The 12,089-nt window shown below is 49.4% G+C and overlaps 1 protein-coding gene across 24 annotated transcripts in view; it reads right to left on the minus strand.

The window, feature by feature from the left end:
* Positions 1-4,851: 4,851 nt before the first annotated feature.
* NDRG3 (NDRG family member 3) overlaps positions 4,852-12,089 on the minus strand; it is a 61,796-nt gene continuing 54,558 nt past the window's right edge. For 13 of the 24 annotated variants that reach the window (XM_085557743.1, XM_021536667.3, XM_021536669.3 and 10 more), the window contains 8 exons: positions 11,841-11,944; positions 11,403-11,468; positions 10,890-10,941; positions 9,525-9,572; positions 8,848-8,883; positions 8,707-8,758; positions 6,844-6,882; positions 4,852-6,342 (listed from right to left, as the gene is read on the minus strand). In XM_085557743.1, coding sequence (XP_085413869.1) covers positions 6,164-6,342; positions 6,844-6,882; positions 8,707-8,758; positions 8,848-8,883; positions 9,525-9,572; positions 10,890-10,941; positions 11,403-11,468; positions 11,841-11,944 — 576 coding nt within the window. In that variant the 3' untranslated portion in view covers positions 4,852-6,163. The remainder of the gene's footprint in view (positions 6,343-6,843; positions 6,883-8,706; positions 8,759-8,847; positions 8,884-9,524; positions 9,573-10,889; positions 10,942-11,402; positions 11,469-11,840; positions 11,945-12,089) is intronic. The other 11 variants (XM_021536671.3, XM_021536670.3, XM_021536668.3 and 8 more) reach the window with 1 other exon arrangement.

The raw sequence follows: 12,089 nt of genomic DNA on the forward strand, positions 1-12,089 counted from the left end.
GAATGTATAAATATGTGAAAAGTCTGGCAAATAATGAGGTGAGCTGGAATGATTTCTAATGCACATCCTGTCTGGAATAAAGTAATGCCTGATTCTCTAACACTTGAAAGATGGTATTGGAGAGTTTATTTTATTCCTGCAGTTTCAGTGACAATTTTGCAATGCTTTCATATTATTATATTACCATAGATAATAATAATCAAAACTACTAAATACCTGCTTTCCTTTGAAATCAAATTGTTCAAAAATAAACCCTGTGTACATGTGTTTATACACATTGAGCATTTCAGTATTGTTTCACTCTAATCCACCCCAAGGGATCTATTAGCAAGAATTTGGGTTACTCTCATCTCCAGGGATAAGTTTGTGAGACAAAACACTTGTCACTCCAGAGGAAGTGATGACACGACTCTTGGGGAGGTCACAATTGCAAGGTACCCTGAACGCTGGGGAGCAGCTAGGAAGCTCCTCTCCCCTGTGAGGGTCCTGGGCACTTGGAACACCACTGGGGAAGACCTGCTGTGTCTTCACAGCTGCCCATGCTGGAGTGACTGGGGTAGCTGGTGAGTCCTCCCCTGCCCTGGCACTTGTGGGTCTTGCTGGGGCTTGTTCTGTCACTTCAGAGCCTTCAGCGTCCCTGTCCTGCACTGCCTAGGAGATGAGCCCCATGGCCAGCATTCTTGCTCTGCTCTCCTCTGGCTGGCAGAGCACTGCTACTCTTGGGAGCTGTTGGACTCACTCTGTGCTTCAGCTGTCAAAATCTGCTTTGTGTCCGTGGTGTTCAGAGGCTGCAGCATTCAGCCATAAGAGGCAGGGAATGGGCCTGGCAGTGCCCTGGGAAGACATTTCCTAGTATGAGTGGCATGTGCCCAGGACAACAAGATTTTCGGGACAGGGAAGTTGGAGGGCTCAGAGGCTTCTGGCAAGGATTTGAAAAGCCTTTACAACCACATCTGTCCCATTTTACCTGGTTTCAGGTTACAAATGGCAAGCTCTTGACTGTGGTCCTTTGTGTAAATGCATCCAACAGCCTGGGTGCAGATTGGTGATGGAGGGAGGTTGAGCCACATTGGTTCACACAACGTGGATCAATAGCAAAAATAAATTATGCAACACTCCTCTGAGTTATCTTGGGACCCCAAGCGTGACAACAGCAGGACGAGGCCTGGGACAAACCCCAGCCTGTTCTGTGCTGAGGCCACCTGGGCTAGAGGCTGGGGCTGAGCAGGTCTGTAAAGCTCTGGGTGAAGAAGGAAACAAGAAAATTATAGTAGGTTGCAAGACTGAGCTTATCAGATAGGAAAATGAAGAAGGGATTGGAGCATGTCCAAGCAGGACACCTGCAGCTTTTGGGTTAGGGGCAGGTCTTGCTGCACTGGCCTCAGAGTGCAGAGAGGGAAGGGAGGGATGGTGCCAAGTAGCAAAATTGCTTCTGCACCATCTCTAGCCACAGAGGAAGCTCCAGCTTTGCTGATAAGAGCCTTGTTGAAAGTAGAGGCTCAGAAGAGCAGCTGCTCTTAGGCCTTTCTGCTGCTGTTCAGGCCCCTCAGCCCTGCAGTGTAGCTGGGATCGGGGCTGTACCCCAGTATTTGCATTCTTCTTCTTTGAATAATGTATTCCTGGCACAGACCCATTTCTTTCTCCATTGTTCCTAGAACAGAAGTTGTGCATGTTAAATTACACATTTAAACCTATTGGGCTAATGAATTTGCCTGAAGAGAGTTAGCTGAGGGCCAGCACTGCTGCCTGCTCACTCCAGCTGGGCCAAGGGCCATGGCAGGAGCAAATCCCCCCACGTTGTGGCAGTGAAATTGGCCCCATGAACAAGTCACAACAGGTTCACTTCAGCTGTGAACAAGGTGCCTTTTAATTTATAACAGATGGTTATTGCTGTATATCCAGCAGGATCCTGTTTTATGGAATTTACAATCTATGTGTCAAAAGGTTTAAAAATCAGCTGCTTCGGGCACAGTTAAAGGCTAGTTCTCCCCTGGCTGCTGGTCCCAGCAAGCAGAATGGTGAGTTATGGGGGTGAAAGCACTCTGATGATCCACAGCTGCTGCTCACAGGCCTGCACAGACACTCACTTCCCTAAAACAGTTGCGCTTGAACTTAGGAGGTCTGATAGGCTTGGGCTGTTCCTCCACCTGGGCCGGGATTTGGTTTGTTGAACATTTCTATCCCCTCTCTGCTGCTGTGGGAGTACAGATGCCAGGGGGCCCATTGCAGCCTGTGGGGTACACATGGCTCTTTCTCTGCGCAGCCTCTGCCTCCTCCCTCTTGGGTGTTGGGTGAGGCTCAGGGTGCTCATGCATCCTGTCCCAAAATGTCCAGTGAGGGAAAGACAGGCCCACAGGTTGCTGCCTCCTCCAGCGTTGCTGCCTGCCTGGCTCTGCATTGGTCTTGGCTGTCCTAAGTTCTGGTCAGTGGGCCCCAGCATGAGCAAGAGTCTGTGGATGAAATTAGAAGGCTGAGCTGGGGAATGTGTGTCCACCACAGAGCTGTGGTCAAGTGGGGACCCTGACCTGAGCTGTTCTTCACCATGTGAGAAACGACCCTCACTTCAAAAATTTTAAAAGCTTTATTAAACCTTTACAAAAATTACAAAAACTACTGAATAAAGAAAAATTTCAGTGACCAGAGTCTCTGTGACTAGCAGCCAGCTAGCTGCTCATCGACATCATACCCTTAACCCCTCCCAACATTTTGTCAGTCAAGTCCATCTCTGCCATCCATTGGTGGAGATTACTTTTTTGTATTTTGACTGGAGATCAGGTGTTGTTATGCCAAACAAACAAACCGGCCCTCTCAAATGTCCTGACTACCAAGGCTATTACAAGGGTGTCCTAGATTGCAAGGCAATATGTATTCCATTTGCCAACTGTTAGAGGTGTGGCAGTTGTCTTCTGTTAAGTGGGCAGTTTTCTTAATCTCTTCCATAAACCAATTCTCCTTCCGGGGAGACATCTGCTGTTACTGGTCTATTGAATGTCACTGTGTAACTGATAAAATTAAAGCATCCCACTGTGAGATGCTCTGCCCAGAGGGAGGAGCCAAGCATTCCTAACTGGATATAATCTGACTTTTTGGGACACTAGACTCAGCCTTCCCAGAGTCTTTTGACTGGACCTTCAGAGGAAGACCCTTCTACAGAATCACTGCTCTGACAGAACCACATCTGCCACTCCAGGAGGACTGTAGCCATTCCAATTTGGACTGTTATCAACACCCTGACCAAAAGGGTGTCAGGTTGTATTCTGACTCTGTGGCTTTTCTTTTGAATTATAGCACGTATTTTGTTGCTTTGGTTTTGTTTTCTTTTCCTAATAAATGGTATTTCTGACTTGGAGTCTCTCACTGGTTTTGCTTTCAAACCAGAACAAAGCAGGAGGGGAAAGAGGTATATGGGAGGACATATTACAGTGACATCAATATACCTCCACATAATATCTACCTCTTAACTGTGAGAGCTATTACATCACTCATCTATAACAAGCACCTTTCCTGTGGGGTCTGACTCAAGGGTGTCAGTCTCTGAGAGAATCAGGTAAGAGCTGATGGCTTCCCTCAGGCTGTGGCTGATTAGAGTCCACGGTGGGGATGTGAACAGGAGGGAGCTGCTTGAGAGTAGAAAGAAAGTAGAAAGTCAGCAGGCAGCCCACAGCCCCCTGAGGGTCAGGTGGGGGGAGGCCCAGCCCCTGTCCCAGCTGCCTTCACCTCAATCTTGTCCCAGTGGAGTGATGCCTTCCTGAGGACAGTGAGTACTGCCGGGGCTGGGGCTTCCCTTGGCTCTTCCACGGGCAGGGCTCGCAGACAGAGTAGCAGAGCTCCTCGCTGAACTCTGGGCAGGGAGCCAACAGCAACAGGGGTACAGCCCTGCCCCCCAACCTGGGCGCACCTGGGCAGGGGAGGGACCAGCTGCCACCTTTTCCCCCTCTCTCCTTTCAGGGCATGGGACATCTCCCCACACACTGCTCAGGGTGCTGCAGGACTGGCAGGGCATTACCAGACTAGTGGTCCACCAAGCTGTGCAGGCTGGGGAAGGTGAGCCAGGGTGAGATGTAAAGCCATCCATTATACAGCTGGTGGATGTGGTAACAAGTCACTGGCAGAGCGCTTGCCACAGCACCAACAGGGAATAGCAGTCTGGCAGGCACAGGGCAAAGGGCATTTGGCTGGGCTGTCCCAGGACCCTGTCCTCCTCAGCCCCACTGACTGATGCACTCTTAAACACTACAGAGATTCAACCATCCTACAGAAGCAGCAGCAACCCTTCTCCCCATGGGTCTTGTGGCTGCAAGCACCCCTGTGCCAGCCCCATGCCATGAGCATCTTCAGAACAATGTAGGAGATAGGGAATGGCTGGGGCATCGGGTGGCATCGGTGCCACCAGCCACATGCACAGTGACCGGCACCTGGCAGAATCTCCTCACCGGGTGTGATTGTGCCCTGTTTCTTTTTGCAGGCCGAGTCTTGTCACTTCTCTGTGTAACCCAAAGCTGCAGGAACCTGATGGTGGTTTGCTCTTTTGAGGCCCCACAGCACAGGCTCAGCACAGACTGGGGAGCAGCAACAGCCGGAAGCAGCCTTGTAGCCTGTGCTGTTGCAAACCTGTGTTGTTTCCATTCTGGACGTTTCTAGTTGCATTTTGGCAGAGGCCAGGTCTCCAATGCCCTTGGACAGCCTTCTGCCAGGGGCCACAGGGCTGCCAACCACTTTATTCTGGTTCAGAGGTGCCCAGTCCTCTCCCTTCCCTGGGGACAAGTTCGCTGTACACAGCAGGAGACACTCAGACTGCCAAACCCCCAGGGGTGCAGGTCATGCCAAGAGAAACACCAAGAGTACACAGCATAACAATGAAACTCAGTTATAGCTTTATTCAATAACCGGTACAAAGTCCCCCTCAGGCAGAGCCTCCCGTTCCCATTCCCTACCTGAAATGGAGCAGAACATGAGCATGACCCCTGGAAGGAGTTAGCTCCCATTGGGTCAGGGATGCTCAGCAGTGAGGAAATGAGGTTTTGCTTATCAACTGAGACTTGCAGCAGCCTGACACTCATCCCTTTTCTCTCATTAACACCAGACCCTGGCAGCAGGCATCTGCTGTCCACCCCTGGTGACCCAGCCAGGTGTAAAAAGGTAGCACAGTTGTGAATTGCACAAAGACAGTAAAATGTGTGATTGCTGGCTGCCACACTTACTGGTGTTCCCTGCCCCCATATAACTGCATCCTGTGCAGATCCTGCCTGGGGCAGTGGCAGTGGGAGACAGAGATGACAGTGCAGGAGATTCTGGGATCTCCACCCGGCAAGAGGCAGTGCTTCCCATTTCACAACCTGTTCAATATTAAAGACACACCTGTGCCAGGGGAGAACAGCGACCATGTGTCACTGCATCTCGCTCTTCTGCTGGGTCAGCAGAGGGCTGCAGAAGAGGTCTAGAGCCAGGGCTGCTGGAGTTTAATCCCTTGTACTGGGTTAATAGTGCACCTTGTTAGTGTTGTTTACTGGTTAATTGCTTTGCTTTTTCAGGAGGCTCAGGTAAAAAATCACTCTGCTCCTTCTTAACACACATACACAGGTAAGACCAAGACAGTATTCCTGACCATTTGTTATTCTCAGGCTGCATGGCACATGAAACAGCCCTGGGGACACACAAATCTTCCAGTGGGTTCTGTGTCCCAGGTACAGCTCCACACTGCATTTCCTGCTCCAGTGCCTGGAGTGCCACATCTTCATGGTCTTACTTTCCCACGTCCCACCAATGACATACCAACTGCATCACAAGAGTCCTTTAGCAGAAGCACAACTAGGAAGCAATTCTAAACCTCACAAAGCCACAGAAATTATATTTAAATGAAGAGGGGGGACAACGGCTGTCATCTGGATTGATACACAGCACAGACAGGAGATGGCATCAGCACGTACAGTAATGGGACTTACTAAGACTGTGGAATGTCAACAAGTTTTAAAGAGACTGTTGCCAAGGGGATACAGAAACGATCAAAGTAATGTCAAGTACAGACTACCAAGGAGATGGCTGCTTGGATGGGCATGCACAACGTTAGAGAGAACAGTTAATGCCATGTCGGATGAAATGCTAAATTCTGAGTGGGTTCAGTGGGGTGAGTGGAGCTATCTGAATCCAGAAGAAGGGCTCCTGCCTAACAGGATACTTCCATGGTTTGAGGTGCAGCCTGGAGGTCAATTCCTTCTGGTGTTCCAGCACTCCCTTCCCCGTGGGTGCTGGCATGAGACCGGCTGCGGCTGCTCTCACCAGAGCCCACACTGGAGGAGGAGTGGCTACGGGAACGCATCAACCGGGTCATGCTGGCTGCTGGCACTGCAAGAGAGAACAAACGTGGGACTCAGGCAAGGAGGCAGCTCCTGAAGCCAAGACTACAGTCACTCAGGTATGTGTCACTGGGTAAGCACAGAAAGAGCTGTACCCTTCGGAAGAAAACTCACTCTTCACTCTCAAAATTAAGTCTCTGCATGTCTAAAGCAAGATGTTTAAGGCCCAATTTCAAAAGGTCCAAGGTGAGAAAATGCCAGCAGTGTAACTGATCCTCTGCAAGTGCAGCCACAGCCAGTGTCTGTGCAAACCAAGGCAGCTGTGGCATGGATGATCTTTTGAAAGCTAGTCTCATCACTCTAGAAAACCACAGAGCTGAAGTCATGCAACAATCAACAAAATACAAATGAAAGGTGGAAACCCATAGCACACATGGTACAATGATCAGCCTACCCACAGCAGGACATGCTGAGACAGAGCAAAGCACCCGGAGAACAATTCCACTCAACACACAGACTGGGGCCAAGGTGGATGCACAGTTGGAGGTACCTGACTCAGTGCTTAGGTGGCTGAGCTGCACATAAGGGACTGGAAACAACATGAGACAAGGAAAGGGATGAATACAGGAAAGAGCCCATTAGTTGTGGTGTGTGACTAGTAGCTGCACTACTCCTGGGACTTCTGTCTACCTTTCCTTCCATTCCCAGCTCACACACTGCACTGAAAGCTCCCAGGATTTGTAAGAACAGCTGCTAATAAGCATCTCAGGGAAATGCCAAGCTCACCTGAAAACCCATCGGGGCCAGATCTCTTCAATGCCCTTAGCTGAAAATCACACTGTACCTGGTGATAACTCCCCACTACACACCCCACACCTGCTCAACAGAAATATGGTTTCCCTGGAGTATACTGTGTAACTCCAGATACAGGACAGAAGTTCGTGTCTTTGAGATGACATCAGACTCCTGCTGCAAGTCTCCTTCAAGGCTGGTACCTTCCACCTGCAGTGTCAGCAGAATTACATCCAGCTGCTTTAGCCCATGTACAGAAGGCACAAGAACAGCTGTTGGAGAACTGGTTTCTCTATTTCTAGCAGTGTTCAGCTGTGTTTTGCTTCTACCTTGTTCTCCCCAACAGAACTGCCCACACTCCACAGTGTCCCACAGTCTTTTCCATGAAAGCTAGGAAAACTATTCTGGGACCAGCTACTAATTCTGGAAGGAGAAAATTGGCTTGTCCTTCTCCAGTGCTCCATGTCCTGTTGACAAGACAGCTGATCCAAAAGTGATGCCAAAGTGCTGCTCCCCCTTGCACTGACAACAGCACTTGCTGACTTTATTAACTCCAGGAACACAAGAGACATGAACATTGAAACACTCTCAGTGAGGCTGAGGAAACCTCCTCAGACAGCATCTTCCTCTGCAGGATCAGACTCCTTTGGCCAACATGACTCTCATTGGAGAACATGACTGTCCTACATGTTTATGTTACCTGCAGAGCCCTCAGGAAAAGGACAGGTTCTGCTAAGCCCTGACCATGATCTGGCAAAACTGTGAGGAGACCACTGCAAGTGTCCCAGCTCTCATGGTGGCCATGCTGAGTGGTCAGCCAGTCACACAAACCAACCCCTTCCCTAAGTTCAACTTTTGAAGGCTCATCATCCACAAAAGCGAACTCCTGACCCCAGCAGGCAAGAAAGAGCTGTTGTAGTGCACTGAGAAGCCCTTCTCCTGATGTTTCTGAGTAGTAAAGCCCTTTTTGGAGATAAAGAAATAAAGAAGCCCTTCTCCTCCAATTCCTCAGGAACACCAAGGGCAGGCAGCTGAGCAGCTGTTAGTCTGACACACTCAGGGGACAATGTCTTCTGCCTCCAAGCATGGAGAGGAAGCCATAGGGCAGGGCATGCAGTGGTGCAAAGCACAGCTCTCTCTGGGCTCCCTGGGTGCCTCAGAAGTCACCAAGGTACCTGTTCTGCCATTAGAAGGATTTGTTGTGGTGAGTCTTAACACTGGTGAGTCTGAGAGAAAAAGGAACATCTGAGGAGAAAGCGGGGAGCTCTCATACCCAGACTAGTCATGGGGCTGCACTGCTACCTCCTTCCCCTTTGGAGAAGGTGTGCACAGATTCGTTGTTCTTGGGAAGACATTTTTCTGGATTGGCACAAAGACAGACTTAAAAGGTTTTACTAACACCAGCAACCAGAAAGGAGTCACCAACACATGTCAGGGAGCAACACTAGCTTGCTAAGGTATGTCAGCACACTAATTGATTTTCTAGCATGGATGGATCTCCTGGCAACCACACTAGCTCAGGGGTAGGAACACAGATGCCATTGGGCTCAGATGGACCAGAAAGCTTGAGCTCCCTTCACAAAACCCTGCTCCAAACCACAAAATTGTGTTCACCACTTACTGTAGCCCATTCCCTGCACAAAGTACTTGAAGGCTTCAGTCAGCTTGCCAGGCTGTGGAAACAGAGAGGGTGGCTTTAGTGCAAACAGAACAAAGGGCTCGTACCACTCAAATGCCATGGAAGAGTCAAGGTGTGTCTCACCTGAACCACCTGGGGTAAGCCCCCGCAGTCAGCCATCTGCAGCAGGAAACAAAAAGTAGGGTGAGCTGTCCTTTCTGCCCGGGAGGACAACCCCAAACTAAGCCAGCACCACCCACCCACCAGAGCTGAGAGCACCACACTGCAGTTTCCACCACCTCACCTCTACAACCAGAGTAAGGCCAAGGTGATACACCTTCAGGGACCTGCTGCTGAGGGAACCCTGCACCTTGGAAGCCATGTAACCAAGTGATTTCAGACCACACTCCGGAACCTTCCCAGCCACCTCTCCCTCAGCCACTCTGCCCAAACCTGTCACTTTGCACTTCCATACAGCTGCTGTCTGGCACATTGCGGGGCCACAGGTGAGGGTGGAAAGGACCAGTACAAAGCTAGGAAAAAGGATGTTGTTGCTGCAGAGAGCAGGGTGAAGGCAGGGCATCTCTGCTAATTTTCATGGGTCTTCCCTGCCAGTTGAAGGTAGCCATAAAGCAGGGACTGGGGGACTCCCTGACAAATTCTTCCCTCTCAAGCCCTGGCTCCATGGAGGAGAGAGCACAGCCCTGAATAACTGTCCAAAAACTTGTCAAAGCCAAATGTATGGAAAGCAAAAATCTAAGTAGAACTAAGCAAAAATAGTGTCTTTATGCTGGCCAGAATGATTCTGGAGTGGCACTTGCCTTCAGAAGGGTAGTTTTGGTTGGGTCAAGACGTGAATTGCATTCAACCTAGAAAGAAAGAGAGAGGGACATGGTGTCACACAGAAAACTCAAAGACTCAGATGTAAAATGTGGAGTAGCTCCACCAGAAGCAGTGGCTGTCTTCAGCAACGGTAGCTTCTCTGGAGCCAGGAAGGACCAAGCAAGAAAAGATCATGTAGGAAGTGAACAATGAATAAAAGATCCAGGGAGGAATGGCAGGTGTTCCATCTAAGGGACTTTGTGATGACAGGTCATGACTTCAGCTGAAATCATCCCCTAGTTTTGGGATGCACTATAAAACCCTGGAACATCTGTGCTCTGACAGCAAAACTGGGAGGGAAGGAGACTTCTGTGCAATGGAGCATAAGTCCCCTGGCCAGACAAGGAGGCCACGACCACCTCTTCTCAATAAGACTGCTGCAAAAGGGGAACAGGCAGGGGCTCTATAGGAAAAGCAACTTCAGCAGGGGAGGTTATTCTGGGCAAGGGAACCTGGGCAGCCAGACAGGCACACTAATATGCAGAAGACCCTAACCTGTACTGTACTATGGCCAGTAAGCAATGGGAATCTTCAAGGACAGTATCCTAGAAAAATCAAAATTTGCAGACTTAATTCCAGATCAAACAGACCAAAGCAACAGGCCATGGCCAGAAAATGTTCTCCATGCATGGCTCCTAAGTTCAAGTTACTGCTTCAGGAGACTCCTATACTCTTCCAAAGTTTTAGACAGCTGCTTTTGCTCACAACCCCCTGGTCTCCCCACAATCCTTGGCCGACAGGGGGAAGCAACATCCACCACAACCACACTACCCTGTGCCATGCCCCATTTATAGCTGTACTGGGAGGGAAGTGGGTTATGGGTGTCTGCAGAGGACAAGCTCCTAAGTGCTGCCTTCCTGATGATGCACTACTCTAAGAGATCTCTGCCTGACTCCCCACCACAAGAACTGGAGTCACACTCAGTTATTTTTAATCCCCAGGTAGCCCCAGTGTAACAACGAAACAGCAGCAATTCATGACTTGAGCCAAACTGCAGGCAGCAGCCTGGCAGAGCTCAGGGAAGGATGCATGGTCCTGAACAGGGTCCTTTGCTTCATCTGTTGAGCAGGGTGATCATTCAGATTCTGCCATCCTCATCATCTTGGAGTTGCCCTGAGGGCCATTCAGGGCCCCTGAGTCTTGGCTCTCCCATGAGTAGCTGGAGGACTGAAAAAGAGCTTGGGACAAAGAGCCACTGTCTGTAACTAAGTCTGATCAAGGTGAAAGCACTGCAGGGTTGCTAAGTGACTTGTAGGACTAATATCACAGGAGAAAAGAGGAGGAAAGAGTTCATGGATACATACCACTGCTTCCACAGCAGGTGAGTTGTCACCAACAACAAGCAAGGCAGGGCACCTGGTCAAAAGCCAAAACAGAGGTGTTACTCCAAGTGCATCAAAGGAGCTTCTGAGAAGGTTGAGCTCTGTGAACCAACACCCTCATGGAAAGGTTAAGAAAAAAAGGCTCAACAAAATCCCTGCCTGCCATCACCTTGGCATTTTTTTGTACCAAATCATTCTCCAGGGCTTGCAGATGCACCCGGACTGTCCTCTTCATGCACACCAACTGGTACTGCTGTTGCACACATGTGCCTCTGACCCTGCCTTCTGGAGAAATTCAATGTGTTCTTAACGAGAGGACTCCCAGACACCTCTGCCCCATTGCAGCTGACAGTCCTGTACCACAGCCTGGGACTGTCTTGGACAGTCTTCCCAGTGCTTGCACTTGGTGCAGCTCTTGCTGAGAAGCAACAACATCTTTTCTGCTGAAGAGACTGCAGAGTCAGCAACTGAGATAGGCTCATTCAGACAACTTACTTGAGTGTTTTTGCAATCATTTCATTGACACCAACAACTGGTCTCTCAATTTCTAGATCTTTACGACTGAAAAATAAAACAGAACAATTCTCCATTAAATCTGCAGAGGAGACTGATTATCATGGGGGCACATAAAATTCAAGTGCTGACTCCAGCACCCATGCATCATGCCCTGAGCAGTAGCCCCAGCAGTCATCCCCAGAAAACAGGATCCATCCTTTCATGGTATTGCTGTGTGCCCAGAGATGAGCTACTGAGGTGTGACAGGGTCTGGGGGCAGACACAAGGGCTAGGTTTGGCTCAGGGTAACAGCTGAAAACTAGGCTTAGGACAAAAGTTCCCCTGATACAATACCCAATAGGATAATACATATGGCAGCAAATCTACTAAGCAGGGAAGCTATGGGAGCTGTCTGTCGGGTAAAAAGGTATCCGATACCTGTTGTATGAGGTGAGGAACAGCTGAAGGTTATCTTGGTTGATGTCCTGCGCAATATGAAGCCTGTATGTTTGGATCAAATCTAGATTTGCCTGCAATTCCTCCTGTACAAAAGCAGAAGAATGGAAGAATAGGAAACATATTTTTCACAGGTAAAGGAAGCAATAGCCATAAAAATGTCAAAGCATTAAAGTATGTCCATATACATAATTCCCTGTGAACAGTGACACAGAGGGCAGCAACTCCACA

Source organism: Lonchura striata, chromosome 20 (genome assembly GCF_050655825.1).
Source record: "Lonchura striata isolate lonStrDom1 chromosome 20, ASM5065582v1, whole genome shotgun sequence".
NCBI lineage: Eukaryota > Metazoa > Chordata > Aves > Passeriformes > Estrildidae > Lonchura > Lonchura striata.